Here is a 19,140-nt window from a genome sequence, read left to right on the forward strand (position 1 = left end):
TTTGTTTTCTTCATAGCATGTATCACTGTTTGTTGTATTATCTAGTACATACTCAATGATAAAAATTCTAGCGTTCAGGATATATTTCACATGTGTTTATAATGTCAATATCAGATTTCCCAGTCTTTCAAGACAGGTGTGTCTTTTTTTTATGGGAAATTACTTAAGTGAAGAAGAAAAATACACTTATGGACTAAACAAACCACTAAGGGAGCCTACAGCAGCCACAAATTTGGAAACTTTGTACTAGGGAGATGCCTTTTAAATCTGTATCAATACAAGGAAATCTCACTAGAATGAAGCTGAGATGTCAGCAGCTGGAGCTCTTACACCCCACCGCTCCTAGTCCATTGCAAACACAGCAGGAAGAGCCTGCCCTGCGAGTCTATTTACTTTTGCTATTACTTTACTACCCCAGTAGGAGAAACGCTTTCCTCTGCCCAGGCAACAACTCAGCCAATGAAAACCACTATGGCTCCAACTCCCAGGGCATTCCAATGGGCTTTTAATTTATAAAAGCCTTCCCAAATTCCCCTTTTCCTCTATAAACTGGCAATCTTCTTTTGCTCTGTGGATTTCCCTGTGATTTTCCCATCGCTTGCTTGTCCCCAGCTGCAATTCTCTGCTATTCTCAAATAAACCCCCTCCTTTTTTTTTTTTGCTGGCAAAATAACTGGTTGTATTTTTAAGGTTAAGAAATTGCATTTTCATGTTCCCCAGAAATGAAACCAAAAAAGCTTAATCCCCAAAGTTAAGAGATGAGGTGAGAGCAATAACAAAGGAAAAAAGGAGAAGAAATGTGATTTAGAAAGTAAGAGGCAGGCAGGGTGGCTCATGAGAGCATTTGCCTTTGGCTAAGTTGTGTGAGTTGGAGACCCACAGCCAGCTCTCTGTTGTCAGCACAGAGCCTGCTTGGGATCCTCTGTACTCCTTTCCCTCTGCTCCACTCCCTCTCTCTCTCTCTCTCTTAAAAATAAATAAACTTAAAAAAACAAGTAGGAGGCAACTGCACAGTCATCATGCCTGAAAAATATACTGTTATCAAGTCATCATGTTGAACACCTGCAACCACTATCCTGCTACAGGCTAATTAAAAAAAGAAAATAGGAGGCAAGCCAAAAGGTTTTTATGATCTGGAGTTTAATAATTTCTCCCCTTACATTGTAGCATTTCTGACGGTCCTATAAGGAAACAAATGATTTCCCAAACTTTGTCCAATCTCCGGCTTTCCAGCATTTTTTTTTCCTATTTATTCCCCTGGAGGGAGCAAAATTGAAAGACCAGTCAGATTTTGTTCTCAGAGTTCGAGTTAATGCTCAAACTCATTAGAGCAGTGGTTCTCTAACGTTAACAAACATTAGACTCACCTATAGTTTATGAAAACAGATTCCTGCCCGCCAACCTCCCCCGCACCCCGGGAGATTCTGGTCCATTAAACCTGAAGTCGCTCCCCCAAATTTGTATTTCCAAGGAACTCCTAAGTGATGCTGATACTGCTGGTTGGACTGTGGGAAGCACTACACTGAGGCTCGCGGGAATTCGATGTATAAGTGTGACCACCGCAATTTACGTTTAGAAAGGCAAACTTCGCAAAAAACAAAACAAAGCAACCAATCGACCAAACAAGCAAAAACCCCGACACACTCCCAGACAAAAGCAAACCTCTAGGAAGCCACACATGCTCCCGCTTAGTCTGCACAATTTGCTTTATCGGTTCTATGAAAAGGTTCGTGTCATTTAAACACCTACCTAAACCGGTTCCGCCAAATTCCCGCCATTCAAGGCCATACTAAAGGTCAGGCTCCTGCCTAAGACACAGCAGCAGTCGTCTTACGGACATTGAGCCTCCTTCACCTGCGTGGAAAAATGTACCGCCCGCTCCCCACCTCCCCGACCCGACTTGACATTGACCTCAAAGGGGCTATCTACTTCTCTCAAGGTAGAGAGCGTCGGTTTTAGGAATGTTTGCATGAATACAGTGAACCTGCTTCGGGCAGGACCGGAGCTACACACGTCAGTGACAGTTAAAAGAACAAAAAACCGAAACGCTAAACTCCCGCCGCCGCTACGGTGCTGGAACCACCCTCTCTTCCACCTGGAGGACGAAAGGGGCTTGGCCGAGCGCGCGGCGCCCACGTGACCGCCGAGAGCCGCGCACAGCTCTGTCGCGCGATCTGCCGTCATATCAGCTTATGCCGCCGGCCCCTGATTGGCTGGCGGCTCCTGCTGCTAGGAGCGTGGGTCTGGCCACGCCCCTCCGGGCCCGGCCGGCTGGCTGACCGCCGTTGGGCTCCCTGTGGCTCCCGGCAGCCTACGACCCGAAGGAGGTGGATCGGCGGCGGCGGAACCCTCGGGAGGTAGGGGTGACAGGAGGGCGTGGAGGAGGCGGCGGAATACCGCCGGAGCGGGATGGGCGAGGAGAGAAAGGAAATCGGAGGGAGAGAAATCAGCAGGGTGGGTCCCAGGTGCGGAAGATGGGCGCGCGCCGGACGCTTTCTTTCACCACTGGCTGAGGGTGTCAAGCTCCTGGCGGGCGCTGGGGCTCCGGCGGTGACCCGTGGCCGGGATTGGCAGGCAGCCGGGCGTCCTGGCAGTGTGCGCAGGCTGTGATGGGTCGAGTGCGGGACGCAGAGGGCGCTCGCTGTCCCGGGCTGGCGGGGGTGGAGAGAGGGGCGGCCGGAGACCTGGGGTGGGGGGGGCTCTAGCCCGGCCGGAGGTTTCGGGGCGCGGAGGAGGCACACACGTGAAAGCAACAGACGCAGCGAGGGACGTGAAGAAAACGAGCTGTGTGGTGTTGGCCTCTGCGAATCGCTCATCCCAGGGAAGTCTGTCCAGCGATCGCTCATGCTTTGCTTTGAGACAGATTTCCCTGTGTTTTGGAGGGTTCCCCTCCCCCCACTTTTTTAAAGGGGCAAAGATATTAGGCTGTGACCTCCTGACCATTGCAGTGCAAACCCCAGTTACTGCAACGTAATTCGAATGGAGGGACAACAGTCCACGGTTTGTAAAGACTAGAAGAGAAGGGAAATACTGTATCCATTTAGCATCGAAAAAGGAGAAAATCATGTCTTTTGGCATCCCTGTGTTATAGCAGAGTAAATTTGGAGGTTGTGTAAAGTTTCAAACGTCAGTACATAAAGTTTCCAAACTGGAAAGCTTGTGGCAGGCAGATATTTTCTTTTGATTTTTTTAAAAAATGTTTATTTTCGAGAGAGAGAGAGAGAGACAGTGTAAGCAGGGGAGGGGCAGAGAGAGAGGGAGACACTGAATCCCAAGCAGGCTCCAGGCTCCGAGCTGTCAACATAGAGCCTGACTCGGGAGCTCGAACCCACGAACCTGAAGATCCAGACCAGAGCCAAAGTCAGGCACCCCTAGGCAGATATTTTTAACCAAAACCTTCCGTCAGGTTACTTGTCTTTATATCACCTTCAGTGTGTGCGTGTGTGTTTAGGTTTCTAATGATAAACATCTAAAAAAATAAGTACATGATCCTTGATCACTTACAGAAATGCTTGTCCATTGATTATGTAATGTAATTAGCATGGAATAGTGAGAATTCCCCATCCGTGTTTATACAGTTCGAGAGAGAATGAGAGAGAACATAATGTAGAAGCTGGGAGAACAGACTCTGGAATATACATCCCAGTTGTTACTTGTACTTAAGTTATTTAAACACTCCTGCCCTCAGTTTTCCTTTCTCTAAAGTGAGGGTTACAGAATAACCTACCTCCTAGGATTGTGAGAATTAAACAAAGCAATACATAAAAAGCGTTTTTAAACAATACCTGGTTCTCAACAAATGTTAGCTGTTATTGTCTATACTTTTAAAATAAAGCAAAAGTAATAGTAGACTCAGTCATTCTAAGCCTTATTGCGTTTTATTAATAACTTTTATTTTTAAAAAGTTTCTTTGTTTCTGTAAGTGTAAAATAATGCCAGCTTTGTTTCAGTAATGGGTCGTTAACTTGGAATCTGTGAAGATTCTAAGGGGGGTATAAACCCCTTAAAATTATATGCAAAATTATTTGAATTTGCAGTCACTGAGAATGTTAACAATTAAGGCGCTGAAGAGTTGAGATAGTGATGAAGAGGCCCTGGAACTTAGTGCAAGTTTATGAACTTGGACTCTGTGGGGCACCTGGGTGGTTCAGTCAGTTGAGCGTCCAGCTCTTGATTTGGGATCAGATCATGATCTCACCATTCATGGGTTCGAGCCCTGTATCAGGTTCTACACTGCCATTATGGAGCCTGCTTGGGATTCTCTGCCTCTGCCCCTCCCCTACTCTCACCTGCTCTTTCTGTCTGTCTCTCTCTCTAAACAATAAAACATAAATTAAAAAAAAAAAATAGACCTTGGACTTTGTAACCAGACCGCATGTGTTTGAATTCCCGCTCCAGCATTTGTTACTTGATAATCCCAAACATTGCTTGAATTTCCTGTGCCCAACTTCTTGATCCATAAGGTAATACTAGCACCTAACTCATAGGACTTCTTGAAAGGGTTAAATGAGCTAATATTTACGGTGCCTAGTATACAGTAAATACTGGTACTAAATATTATCAATTATTTTTCAAAGAAAAACCAAATGACCTCTTTCTCCCTTAGGTTAAAGTAATTTTGACTCAGCTTTGGCTCCCATAACAGCAGTTCTAATATCTCCAGTTATTAGAAACTAGAAATGTCCTTAAACCTTAAGAACAATTCTGTCATGAAGATATGTTATCTCATTTTACAGATGTGGGTTTGAATATAAACTTCAAATTTGAATTGCAGTTTTGAGAGTGTATTGTTCCTGACTTCAAAAGATTTTTTGGCTAGATGTCATAAAGCATAGCAATATATATAGGAATACTTAATATCTACCTTTGACAAGGAGAATTAATTGAAGTCAAAATTCTAAAAACACTTAAAACAGGTTTTATTTCACAGCATCTAAACTTCCTGGAGATTGACCGAGGTACATTCCCTCCTCCCTTCCAGGCACTGATTTTTTGTCACGGTGATTATGTAAAGGGAATATACAAATTAACACAGCTAGCATGGTCCTCAGATAAAAGCAAAACTGAAGTTAAGGACTGAGATCTTAGGAAAGTTATTACTTACATCTGCTATTGAAGGTTGACTAAAGTAGATTCTTGGTTAATGTTTGAGTTGTTTTTGGCTGCACTGTACTGTATTTACTTAGGGCTACGGGACAGTGTACCTAACATGCAGATTAGTCCATAAACTCTTAAGCAACCTGTAGTGGTGTCACAATATCTTTCTCAGTTGTTGGCTTGTTTTTAAAGGTTTGTGTTTCCCGGCATTACTTAGAGTACTCCCTTCGCTACGTTATTTCCCTTGTCAGTTTCTGCCCCTTTTGGCTTCAATTTCAACTACCACAATCTCACTTTTGAACTTCAGATTCATATTTGCATGTAGTCTACTGCTTTATGTCTAAGAGTAAACATAGAGTTGAAGCTTATTAGTCTATGCTAATTAGATGTAAGACTCAAACTGAAGCCATCATTCTGTATACACCCCAGTCCCTGTGGCACCGAATATACAGCTCTGCCAATAGTCCCTCTTTTGATCATGATGACATCACTGTCCATTTGGGCCAGCTAAAATCTCACAGTCATCCTAGATTTCTCCCTCTTTCAGATTCCAGTATTTAATTGGTTGTCAAGCCCTGTGGTTTTATGGGTTTTTTTTTTTTTAAGCAGGCGCCACACCCACTGCTGAGCCCAACAGGGGGCTTGAACTCATGACCCTGGTTCAAGACCTGAGCTGAGATCAAGAGTCAGACGCTTAACCAACTGAGGCACCCAGGCGTCCCAAGCCCTATGGGTTTTTTACTTGCTCAATCTCTGATGAATATGTATGTTCTTAGAGCTGGGCTAGACTACTGCAGGAGCAACCAAATTAGTCTCTCTCTCTCTCTCTCTCTCTCTCTCTCTCTCTCTTTCCCTGCTTCTCTTCAATACTTGTATTCCTAATGGAATGGTTTCTATGAAGTACAAGTCTAATTATAACTTCTTCCCTGCCCAGAAACCTTTTAGTATCTCTCCGTTGTTGTATAAGGGAAAGTTCGATTTCCTGGCAGGGCAGCAGAGCCCTTCACAGTCTGATACCACTTTGCTTTTATAAGGTTTGCCCCCAAACATTTTCTTCCCCTCTGTTTTACCCATCACACTGTTTGGCACCCACCAGTGACACCCGTTGAGCCACGAATGTAGCATGACTTTTTCCATGCCTTTGCAAGTTGCTATTTTTATTTGAAATGCCTATCTCTAACCTTTTCTTTCTGATAATGTCCTTGAACACATGAATCAGATGTGTGTATACCTTTATGATAGCATTTGCATTGATGTAATTATTTCTGTAATTGCCTTATCTTGCACATGGATTTCGACTGTATCTTTTCAGTCTTTATAAGCTCATTATCGAGTTTAGAGCTTGATGCTTAATTGTTATTTGAATGAATTAACAATATATGGTGAAGGATATATGTCAGTTATCTGGCGTGTGGCATTAGTTAAAACTTTCCATACTAAAGTGAGAAAAAAAAAATGCTTACAATGCCTATCGCAAAAAAGGAGCTAAACACTCTTCATAAATAAGGACTTCTAGAATTTGATATTAAGAAACTGAAAACCCAGTGGGAAAATGGGCAAGGGATAAAAACATAACTTCACAGAAAACATATAAACTATTCTAAATAGGTATACTCATGCTCAACCTCACTGATAATAAGAAAAAGATAAATATATACTGAGATATCATTTCTTTGCTATCAGATTAGCGAGCATCTTAAAGTTTGATGCTATTCTCTGTTAAGGTTACAGGGAAACAGATACTATGGCCTTGCAAAGGGGTACAGTTCCTGGCAGAGCAATTGGACAGTGTCTACCAGAGTTACCAATGCAGTTCATCTCTGCCCTAGCTCTTCTGCTTGTAGAAATTTATACACTGTAGGGTTAATCGTTGTAACATTGCTTTAAATCGCCTAAGATTAGAGTCTATCCAAATCCATGTACATGAGTTAAATAAATAGCAGTGAAGTCACACAAAGGAACATACGACCATAGTCCCATAGCCACACTTTCAAAGCCTGAAAAGCCCTGAAAAACCAGAAGGGTTTTGTTTTGTTTTTTAAAGATTGGCACTCAATCTCATTTGATGGCATGGGCTGACTCCAGCTGACTGACATGCCCATTTTGTGTTGGTGCCCCTGTCAAGAACCCCCACCCCTTGCAATTTGCTGGGACTGTTTTGGTTACTTTGATTTTAATTGCATAGGGAAACATTAAAAAAAAAAAAAAGGTAGTGAAAGGTAGCCCATGTGAGTAACAGAATTAATGGAAGCATCTGTCATTAGTAATACATGGAACACGGAGTTATGTATTGTAGGAACTTGTGCACAGTGTGTCTGTGAGGCCTCCTGCTGAAAAAGATGGTGTGGGCATTGCCACCATATGTGACTTAAAGACTAGAAAAACAGATTGCCCAAGTTTTACACTGGTGATGAGGACCAGAAAGAACTAATGAAAAGGGGAAACCATTGCCCAGGACAGAAAACAAAGATCCTTAACCACGTTCTGATTAAGTGGATGTGACAACAAGAACATAAATAAATGCCACCAATGGCTTTGTTGATCTTGAAACAAGCTAGAATACATCATGAAGCATTACTGCTGGAGATGAATGTCAGGATTAAGAAGGGAGGAGTCAGAAATTTAGGAAGCAGCATAATGAAAAATATCTGAAAATATGGTGAAAATTACTCTGGTGGTCATGAAACAGCTAAATATAACCCTGATGAATTGGCCAGGGTAATACCCGATGGAGCCCTGAGTGCTGAATACGTTTGCAATGGTGGTGGGACGTCGTGGTGGCATATTGTTAATTGCTTTGCACAGAAACTGTGCCACTTTGCAAGGCCGTAGCAATGTAGACTAGTGCCTGCTTTCCTGCAGCCTTACCACCAGAGAATATCCTCAGACTTCAGGATATTTGTTCATCTGACAGCAAAGAAATGGTATCTCAGTATATATTTACATGTACGGCATTTGAACAAGCCTCACAAAACACCTGGGCAAAAATCTCCAGACTGGCTCACTAAACACCTGAGGGATCCAAGCTCTAGGCAAGCCGGACTGAAGACAATGGAAATTTTTAAGTTATTCACCGACCACTCTGTTGTGCATTCTCCTCCTCAAAAAGTTTGCAGTTGCCAGCCCCTGATCCCGAGAATTGATGGAGGGGGAGAAGTGTGTTCTAGTTCTTTATGCCAAGAACATGACTCCCTGGGGCGCCTGCGGGGCTCAGTCGGTTGGGCGTCCAACTTCAGCTCAGGTCATGATCTTCGTGGTCCGTGGGTTCAAGCTCTGCATCAGGCTCTGTGCTGACAGCTCAGAGCCTGGAGCCTGCTTTGGATTCTGTCTCTCCCTCTCTCTGCCCCTCCCCTGCTCACATACTGCCTCTCTCAAAAATAAACAAACAAACAAAAAGGAATGTCTCCCTTTGTCCTGTCAGTGGGAGGAGTGGCTTTTCCATCTGTCACAAGAACAGATAGTCCCTGACTTCTGCGGTTGAGATAGCAGCACAGATACCATCTAGCAAATTTATCGTAAGTCTCCGTGCTGAAAGAAAATGCCCTAAAATTGGAGTCCTTTTAGGAGAGATGTGCCTCTAAAGCTCGTAGCTGAAGGAGTAAACACCTGAGTCCTTACACCTTTATGCATTGCACATCTTCACTACTTCTCATGCTGCCATAGGATATATGTTGGGAAAGAACCCCGAGATGACATTAGATCTGGACTGATGCCACTTACCAGCTTGATGTCCCGGAAAAAACCTTCTGGGTGTCAGTTTCTCAGAGCTTTGACGTCCCCTTGTATAACACGAAGATTGGACCCGAGGTGATATTTAAGGTCCCTTCTGGCTCTTAGGGTGGCATTTTTCATACATGGTTTTTCTGAAAATGTTTCTCACTGAGAAATATCAAACGGGTAAATAATTGTTGCACGTGCTTATCCTTTAGGGGCCAAGATGGATCTTGTACTCAGTGCTGCAGATTATTATTTTTTTACGCCGTACATCTACCCAGCCTGGTGGCCTGAGGACAACATCTTCCGGCAAACCATTAGTCTCCTAATTGTAACAAATCTCGGCGCTTATATCCTTTATTTCTTCTTTGCCACACTGAGCTATTATTTTGTCTATGATCATTCGTTAATGAAGCATCCACAGTTTTTAAAGGTAAGTGATTTTCTTACCTACCTTTACCTGTTTTTACTGTAAAAATAATATATTTGTGTGTGAGATTTTCAGATCAAACTGGTTATAACCATTAAGTAAAATTTTTGCAACCAGCCTATCCGAGGCTGGGTTAGATGGTTTTGGTAGGGCTGATCCCCTCTCTCCTCTTAATTGAAACAAATAAATGAACCCAACTTCTTTTTTTTTTTTTAATTATAAGCCTGGTGTCTTGCTAGATACATAGAATTTCTTTGTTAGCAATGATGAATAAATGCACACATTTGTGTAATTGTTGACTTTCACAAACTGAAATATGTTTTTACTACATATATATCTTTTGACCATATAGGAGATTGTGGATTTATTTGCAGTCATTTTCTATTTCAGTTGTTTATATTTATCAGTTCCTCCAAGGACTGAAAAAAGAGAGGTTTGGAAATTTATGAAAGAAAGAATCATTTTATAAATAGAAATCTAGAATGCAGATTCTGTGAGAAAGAAAGATTAAGAATTTATGGTACTTCTTGCATTTGCTCTTTAAAAAAGAAGTACTTTCCTTACACATGCATTTCCACATATTAACTTTTTTTTTTTTAATGTTTTATTTATTTCTAGGAGAGAGAGAGAGACAGTGTGAGCAGGGGAGGGTCAGAGAGAGAGGGAGTCACAGACTGAAACAGGCTCCAGGCTCTGAGCTGGCAGTTAGAGGGGCCTGACGGGGGGCCCGAACTCACGAACTGCGAGATCGTGACCTAAGCGAAAGTCGGACGCTTAACCGACTAAGCCACCCAGGCGCCACTCCACATATTAACATTTTAACAGAACACTTTGGCAGCAAGCTCCTTCACATAAAAGAGATTTGAAAAGTCCATTCCAAGACTATTTCATGCTGGTTTTGTTTAACACAGATTGTGTCATTTTTAAGTATTGGAAATTTCATTTTCAGAATCAAGTCTACAGAGAGATTATGTTTACTGTCCAATCACTGCCATGGATTAGTATTCCCACTGTTTCATTGTTCCTGCTGGAGTTGAGAGGGTACAGCAAATTATATGATGACATAGGAGAGTTTCCAAGTGGTAAGTAAATAATATGAACATGAGGCACAGAGTAGTTTCTCTCCAGAACCAAACCTGCCTTTTTTCTTTTTCTTTAAAAATAATTACAGATTGTTTGTGGGATTTTTTTTCATTTAAAAATTTTTTTTATTTTACTTAATTTTTTTAATAGTTTATTTATTTTTGAGACAGAGAGAAACAGAGCATGAGTGGGGGAGGGGCAGAGAGAGAGGGAGACACAGAATCCGAAACGGGCTCTAGGCTCTGAGCTGTTAGCACAGAGCCTGATGCGGGGCTCGAACCCACGAACCGTGAGATCTGACCTGAGCCGAAGTTGGATGCTTAACTGACTAAGCCACCCAGGTGCCCCTATTTAAAATTTTTTAATGTTTATTTATTTTGAGAGAGAGAGACAGACAGAGCACGAGCAGGGGAGGGGCAGAGAGAGAGGGAGACACAGAATCTGATGCAGGCTCCAGGCTCTGAACTGTCAGCACAGAGCCTGATGTGGGACTTGAACTCACAAACCATGAGATCATGACCTGAGCTGAAGTTCGTCACTCAGCCAACTGAGCCGCCTGGGCACCCCTTAGTTTATTTAAAAAAAATTTTATTAATTTTTATTTCAGAGAGAGAGAGCAGGGGTGAGGGTGGAGGGTGGGCAGTGGAGAGAGAGAATCTCAAGCAGACTCTACGCTCAGCCCAGAGCCCAATGTGGAGCTCGATTTCATGACCCTGGGATCATGATCTGAGCCAAAATCAAGAGCTGGATGCGCAACCGGCTGAGCTACCCAGGTGCCCCTGTTTAATTGTTTTTTAATGCTTTGTTTTTATGCATTCATGGCTTGGCACATATGTACATTTTCTAATCTATCAATGTTAAAGTCTTGGTTGTGGATGGAATTGTGCTTAGGAGAAGATGGATGTGATCAGAGATAGAGCTTTGCATTTATTTGGCATTCTTTTTATTGAATTCATACACCCACAAAGCTCATATAGTACATGATAACTATAGAAAATAAGAAAATACAGATTTTAAATCCACTGCCCTGCTACCTAGAAACTACCTCTTTGGACATACATCCTTCCACTTTTCTGTGCATGTATACTTCATCATTTATGTTACAAAAATGAAGCCCTGCTACACATAGTGGTTGGGACTTCGATTTTTTTTTCTTGGTGTATATATGGCCAGCTTTTCATGTCAGTAAATATTGACTTATATAGTATATTAGTTACAGTATCACATTATGTAGCTATCCATAGTTTATTTAAATGATCACCAAATTTTAGACTTTTAGATTATTCCTTTTTTTCTTTTGTAGCCAGCCCTGCAGTGACTCAACTTAATTTTTGTGAAATTCTGAAATTATTTAATGAAAATAACATTTCTAGTGTCTAGCATTAGAAAGCAAGAATAGTAGTGAGCATTTATTAAGTGGTAATACGTACCAGCTACAGTTCTAAGCTTTTCGCATGTCCATTTTATTCTACATCAGGTCTAGGACATAGGTCCTATTATTACGTTCCTTTTAGGTGAGTAAATTAATGTACAGAGAGTGCCAGTAACTTGCGCAGGTCATTCAGCAAATAAGTGGTCTGTCTGGGACTGGCCCCCAGGCTCGCTGCTACCAGCACCTGCCATCCAAGTAAGAGGTTAGATATTTAAAAGAAGGAATCAGAATTATACAGTAGGATGATGAATTGACTAGGCCTTGAAAAGTGCAGGACTATGAGTAACAAATAAAAGGAGAAAGGGCATTCTAGATATATAGAAGAGAATGAGTAAAGGTACAGAGGTGAAACTTGCAAGAGGTGGGGAGGACATTGAGTAAACCGGCCTGGTTAGTATAGGAACAGATGAGGCAGGGAAGAGCAGAAAGAGTTGGGTTATGGAGTAACTCCTAGGTTTAATGCATTTAGTGGGAAATAAAGTTCTAAGCAGGAAGACAGTATGTAAAGATATGTCTTATTAGGATCAATGTGAAGGAAACATTAACTGTGTTATTTATGCCCAGAGATTTAAAGTATAAAGAAGTCTCGAAGCATAGGTTTTTCTCTGTCTCATAAGTGTCTTCATAGTTTGACATTTTAGGTGGGGCACTATAAGAGGCGAATGAGGAAATGAGCAGATACCAGAGAGATTAGGGAGATTAATTTATAAGGTATTGAATTAGCCAACGCGGTGCATAGTGTTGAGTCTAGGATCGTATTTTGCCCACTCAGATGGACAAGTACAAAGTAAACTCTGATCCTGGAAGCAGATCTTGCTTCTGACCCACCCTGTTGTTTCTTCTAGGCTGGTTTCGGCTCCTTGTTAGTATCCTGTCCTTCCTCTTTTTCACTGACATGCTGATCTACTGGATTCACAGAGGCCTTCATCATAGACTTGTGTATAAGGTAGAGTGATTTTTAGGGGAAAGTGAAAAAATACATCCATTTCAGTGGTGTATGGTTACAAATTCTGATTTCTGTTTCCCAGAGTCTCCTGTAACTTACTAATACCTAAGTAGCCATAGCATGACAAATACCAGGTTTATTTTGTTTGGGTCCTTCATGGGTCTGGAGGGGCTATGTTAAAATTTTACCATGTTCAGGTAAAGGAGGGCATTTTATAAAGTGATTTTGCCGAATTTACATTGATTCTTTAGTTAGGTCATTTCCACAACATGAGCATGAGAAGCTAAGTTGGAAAGTAAAGGTGGTTATTAACTGTGTTCTCTCCTTCTGTAGCGCATTCACAAACCTCACCATCTCTGGAAGATTCCTACTCCATTTGCAAGTCATGCTTTTCACCCTGTGGATGGCTTCCTTCAGAGTCTACCTTACCATATATACCCTTTTGTCTTTCCATTACACAAGGTGGTTTATTTAGGTTTGTACATCTTGGTCAACATCTGGACAATTTCCATTCATGATGGTGATTTCCGTGTTCCCCAGATCTTACGGCCATTTATTAATGGCTCAGCTCATCATACAGATCACCACATGTTCTTTGACTATAACTATGGACAATATTTCACCTTATGGGATAGAATTGGAGGCTCATTCAAAAATCCGTCCTCCTTTGAAGGAAAGGGACCACTTAGTTATGTGAAGAAGATGTCAGAAGAAAAGTGGAACAGTCATGCAGAAAACGGTTGTAAAAATGAAAAATTATTCAGTGGAGAGCTTACAAAGACCGAGTAGTAGAGTGTTGCCCTGTTACTGAATATGATGAAATATGTTTAGTAAAGAAAAATAATCTACATACACACAACGAAGAGACTTAGCAAATAAATGGTATTTGAAAGTCCGCATTGTGGGTAATGCTGATCATGATGGTAGATAAGGAAAGATGCTGTGAACACCAAGATCTTTAACTTCATGCTTACCATACTAGGTGTTGCTCTAAAGGTGTTGTTGGTCTAGCTATAGTCTAGCCAGCATATCTATAACTTGTATAGCCTCAACAGTTTTTATAAGGATAGAGAAATTATTGAGGGGACTAGGTTATGTCCTTTTGCCTTAAGCCACCCATACTGATTAAGAAAAATATGTTGTGCTTGATAATACCAGACTAAGCATCATAAAAAAGAAATACTAATAGAAAGAAATATGGTTACTTATTTCAGGAATGGTTAAGTCTCTGACGTCAGTATGATAACAACTACCTACAGTATTTTGTTCATGTGGAAACAACAGTGTGAAAACAAAACTCTGATAAAATATATTAGCAGTCAAGTAAATGACCTGATTAATAGCAGGTATAATAAGATTATCATCTTCCTACATGTGGGAAGCTTATTCTCTGCGGACATTGTCAACTATTACATTTTACTGGTGAAAAATATAAATTAGAATTTTAAAAAATACCGATACCACCATGATTTAATCCAAACTTGGGATTATTTTAAGATTTTGATGGTTATTGTTTTAAACCATTGTTTAATAAGTGTAAAATTATGTGAACCTGAATATAGTTAGAAAGGGAAATTTGATACCCAAGTAATATATTTGACACTACTGCTTTTTTAATTAAATGGATGCACTGCACTTTTGATATGTTTCAAAGTTACAATCCTGTAATTTCCTGTGAAAGGAAGTAATTACCAAATATTTAGGCCTATCACTGAAGATTAGCTTTGAAAACTTATTTTCTTTCTGTCCTCTCCCTTCACTTTTCCCCATATTCTGTGCAAAAAGATTTAACAAATACTTTCATAAAGAAATGTGTGTTGTAACAAATATATTGGAAAAACATGGTTTGGAAAGGCATTCTTATAAGCTATTTATGTAAAATCAATAAAAGTTGATTATTACTATTATTGAACTGTATCAGTTAAATATTGTAACAGCACAAAGGATTCTTTGTACAAATTCTGTGTGAATTTGAAACCACAGAAATGATGTGCATTGTCAGAACTTTTAAATGTTCCCAAACGCTCAAGTTCAGGAGAGAAAGAGGGCATATCACATTATTTTCATATTTCACATTTTTATTAGGTTTGAGTGTTTTAGCAAGAGACCAGTCATAAAGCTTAATGCTTGGTATCCTGAAGAAAATCTTTTTTTTCTGAGATACTGTTAATGGTGTCCTACTATTTAAACATACTAGGTGCACCTGGTGTTTTGTGACTGATAAATGCAGACAAGTGATTTTCACTACCCCCCCCCCCGGCTCCAGTGCTCCATTTTGCCCCCCAAAATTAGGAAATTAAGAAGTAAACTTTGTTTCCGGTGATAATGACAGCTAATATTCAAGTTTTCTATTTCCTGTTTTGGCTTTGGTAGTTTATATGTTTCTAGGAATTTATCCATTTCTTCCAGGTTGTCCAATTTGTTGGCATATCGTTTTTCATAATATTCTCTTATAATAGTTTGTATTTTTGTGCTATTGGTTGTCTCTCCTCTCATTTGTGATTTTATTTATTTGGGTCCTTCCTCTTTTGGATAAGCCTGGATAGAGGTTTATCAGTTTTATTAATGTTTTTCTAAGAATGTGCTCCTGGTTTCACTGATCTGTTTTTTCTTTTGGTTTTTTAGTTTCTATATCATTTATGTCTGCACTAATCTTTACTATTTCCTTCTTTCTGCTGGTGTTAGGCTTTGTTGTTCTTTTTCTAGTTCCTTTAGATGTAAGATTAAGTTGTTTGGGACTTTTCTTGCTTCGTTGGGTAGGCCTGTATTGCTGTGTACTTCCCTCTTAGGACTGCTTTTGCTGTGTCCCAAAGGTTTTGGACTGTTTTGAATGACGGCTAATATTTATTGAGCTTGTGCTCTTGATCAGGCACTATTACAAGTCCTTGACATGAGGAAATGGGGATGCACTTGTCTGACTTTTCCAAGGTTATTTCTCTCTCATTGTAAAGCCAAGTGTGGATGTTTCTGGTCGGTGGACAGCTTTCCACAGCCATTCTGAGACCCAGGCTCCTTCCATCTTAGGGCTGCCTGTCTCTAATTTACAGAACCTTCCTCGTTGAAGGAGCCCATAGAGGAAGAGGGAGAAGTACCCTCTGTGGATCAGGCCTGAGAGTCTTGCATATGCCTTGCCATGTTCCTTTGGACAAAACTTAGTTGTATGGCCAATCACACCGAAAGACTTTGATTCTGGAAAATGTGTCCAATTGTGCCTGGGAGCCTGGGGCAACTGCTTTCTGGAACAGCTAGCCAGTTTGCCATGCTCACGTAATTTATTCCTCTTTTTGGGGGTCCCAGTAAAGGCATTGAAGTGGTGAATGAGACCCCAGAGTATTTCAAGGTATCTTTGTATCCTTAATTCCCCAATTCCCATTGTGAGTGTTAGTTTCCTCTAGATTCTTACTTCTGTGTCGCTAATAGAAAAGAAAGGACAGAATTTATCGGGAGAGGAAAGCTTCCTAAAGATGTTAATAATAATCAGACTAATCTGTATCCTCTTGCCTTTTTTTCCTTTTTTTTCCACCTTTTTTCTTTAATTCTAATCTCATTAAGCAGTATTACATTAAGTAGTCCCACATTATTTTCTATACTACTAGTGCATTGTCCAAGGCTCCTTTAGAGGAATTCAGACAATATTCATGGAAGTGAGGATCTAAATTCCTTCTCACAGGAACATCAAGTGCAAGGCTTTCCCCCTTGACTTTGAAACCTTTTATAGTTAAAGAACAGATAGGGACAGTCAGCTTTTTCCACTTTTATGGTAGTAATTGGGAAATGGATGGAGGTGGTACAAGAACACATTTTGAAAACACATTTTGTCTCTTGTTTCTTTGTCTCTCTGTCTCTTTATGCTGTGAATTTCCTACTTCTCATTTTTCTGCCCCATGTTTCTTCCTCTTCCCATCTTAAGTCAGGGACAGATCCGGCAGAGAATTATGAGTTTAGGTTTTGATACATGAAGTCTGCAGTGCTAGCAGATTATTTAAATAGAGATGATGTCTGGGAGGAAGATGGAAAGTAGGAAGACAGATCAGAACAAAGATTTGAGATCAACTCGGAGAAGCAAAGTGTGAGGCCATGAGAGTGCCAAGGGAGCATGAAGAAAGAGACCCAAAGAAACAAAACAACTTAAGGGGTAAAGAACTTCCTTTCCTTGTCTTCCCTACTTCTTCAAAGTCAAACACCTTGACTGGCAGTCTCCTATCAGCAGTTACTGCTTTTTGTCCTCTCTCATTGTTAACTGTACCCAATTTATTCTAGACACCAGAATCCTTCAAAGCAGAGACCGTGTGTGAATCATTATTGTATTAAAACTATGTGTCCTTAAAAGACATGGTTGAGATGCGGGGCGCCTGGGTGGCTCAGTCCATTAAACGTCCGACTTGGGCTCAGGTCATGATCTCATAGTCTGTGAGTTTGAGCCCTGTGTTAGGCATTGTGCCAACCCCTCCCCCCCCAAAAGAAAACATGGTTGAAGGTTGCTAAATACTTTGCTGAATAAATTAATGAAGTGATGGAAATGCTGTTCTCATCAGTAAGCATTTAATGAACCCTCAACAGGTGTCACACACTGCACCAGATGCTGCAGATATTTATTCTGTAGATTCTTAAACACTGTCTTTTTAGCCAATAATTCACGTCTTACTCATTAGCTGACATTTGCTAAGTGCCTGGGAGGAGTTAAAGAGAAAGTAAAGAGGATTTGGATGGGTTCTAATCAAGGATGGACTGTCTTTTTTCTCACTCAAAGTCACACCCCCACTGGGAATGAACGAACAACACTGGCCAGTACCCTGGATTCTGACCATATAGGAATCAGTAGTATGAGTATCGATCACAGAGTTGAATGCATCTGTGTGGAGTTACTACAGAACAGTGCACTGGATACAAAAAGAAAAAAAAAAGATCTTCAAAATTACTGGCTGATTACACCAAGAAATACTGAACCTAGGAAGACAATCTGTAACTTCTGCTAGAATGTAATTCATCTCCAGGGAATTAACAGACACTAATTGCTTTGGAGTTAAAACAGTGTTAAGTCCTGGCTCTGCCACTTGCAGACTATATGACCTTAGTTTATCTGTAAACTGATGAAAATACTCTCTATCTGATAAGATTAAATGCATTAGAAACAATTAAATGTCAACAGAGGCTATTTTTCATGTAAATTGTGGGCCTCTGCTTTGTAGGTTCAGCGATTATTATCATTATACCTAGGATAGCCTCTCAATGGAAATCACTTACTGGGAGAAAAAAATGCCCTTGGGTAATTTCACCTTAACATGGGAGAGTGAGAGACATGGGTTGAACGAGAAATAGGGAGCACAGAGGAAAAATCCTAAGAAAATCCAAAATTGACACATCTATCTACTGTAAATTTTCTTTGTAAGAATTGTTAAGATCTCTAAATTATTTGTTGCTAAGTAATTTTGTTTTAAAAATGCATTGTCGGGGGGCGCCTGGGTGGCTTAGTCGGTTAAGCGTCCGACTTTCGCTTAGATCATGATCTCACGGTTCGTGGGTTCGAGCCCCGCGTCGGGCTCTGTGCTGACTGCCAGCTCGGAGCCTGGAGCCTGTTTCAGTCTGTGACTCCCTCTCTCTCTGACCCTCCCCTGTTCACGCTGTCTGTCTCTCTCTCTCCTAGAAATGAATTAAAAAAAAAAAATTTTTTTTTAAAAATAAAAAAATAAAAATGCATTGTCGGGGCGCCTGGGTGACTCAGTCGGTGAAGCATCCAAATCCTGGTTTGGCTCAGGTCATGATCTCACGGTTGGTGGGATTGAGCCCTGCATCAGGCTCTGAGCTGACAGTGCAGAGCCTGCTTGGCATTCTATGTCTCTCTCTCTTTGCCCTTCCCTCTGCCTCAAACAAGTAAGTAAACTTTAAAAAGGTAAAATATTTGTGCTATCGACTTTCATCCACTTCTTGTATCATTTTGTTATCGATTTTAAAATTATAGTGCTCGCTTTGGTAGTACATATACTAAAATTGGAACAATACAGAGAAGATTAGCATGGCCCCTGCGCAAGGATGACACGCAAATTCGTGAAGCGTTCCATATTTTTTGGGCATGGAGGAGGACACTTGTGGGGATGAGCACTGGGTGTTATGTGGAAACTAATTTGACAATAAACTATTTGTAAAAATGCAAAATTTGACTTTGATTAATACATAACCATGATCATGAGTTTAAAAATCAAACTAAAAATGTTACTAAAAAGGAGAAAATGTCTAAATGAATCTGTACAAATGTACAAATCAATATATGAGATCTTAGCAAGGAAAATATAAAAATTGTCTTTTTTAATAACTAAAGCATTTCATTAGTTAAAAGGAAAAATTCTGAATTTCCTCTTACATGTTTGGTCCTTATAGCTTCCATGGACAAAGCAGTCCTAACCATTTTAGCAAATTCCAATTAAAATACTCTAATAATGT

General features: G+C 40.6%; 1 protein-coding gene and 1 non-coding gene across 2 annotated transcripts; both read left to right on the top strand.

Annotated features, from left to right (window-relative positions):
• Positions 1 to 2,272: 2,272 nt before the first annotated feature.
• SC5D (sterol-C5-desaturase) lies at positions 2,273 to 14,619 on the top strand. Its single transcript, XM_039228797.1, has 5 exons — positions 2,273 to 2,357; positions 9,027 to 9,244; positions 10,191 to 10,323; positions 12,602 to 12,702; positions 13,036 to 14,619. Exons 2-5 carry the CDS (start codon positions 9,035 to 9,037, stop codon positions 13,489 to 13,491), a joined length of 900 nt encoding a protein of 299 aa, XP_039084728.1. The 5' UTR covers positions 2,273 to 2,357; positions 9,027 to 9,034; the 3' UTR covers positions 13,492 to 14,619.
• A 4,041-nt stretch (positions 14,620 to 18,660) lies between these two features.
• On the top strand, positions 18,661 to 18,767 carry LOC120229659. The gene has a single exon (XR_005527802.1). It is a non-coding gene; the product is annotated as a U6 spliceosomal RNA (small nuclear RNA).
• Positions 18,768 to 19,140: the final 373 nt, after the last annotated feature.

This window comes from Hyaena hyaena, unplaced genomic scaffold, assembly GCF_003009895.1.
Source record: "Hyaena hyaena isolate Hyena2069 unplaced genomic scaffold, ASM300989v1 scaffold_34, whole genome shotgun sequence".
Classification (NCBI taxonomy): domain Eukaryota; kingdom Metazoa; phylum Chordata; class Mammalia; order Carnivora; family Hyaenidae; genus Hyaena; species Hyaena hyaena.

What these genes read in the sequence shown, in the direction of transcription:
- SC5D (XM_039228797.1), top strand. Translation starts at nt 9,035, where the DNA reads ATGGATCTTGTACTCAGTGCTGCAGATTATTATTTTTTTACGCCGTAC. An exon ending in AGCATCCACAGTTTTTAAAG is followed by an intron (nt 9,245 to 10,190) that starts GTAAGTGATTTT and finishes TTTCATTTTCAG; the next exon opens with AATCAAGTCTACAGAGAGAT. An exon ending in CATAGGAGAGTTTCCAAGTG is followed by an intron (nt 10,324 to 12,601) that starts GTAAGTAAATAA and finishes TGTTTCTTCTAG; the next exon opens with GCTGGTTTCGGCTCCTTGTT.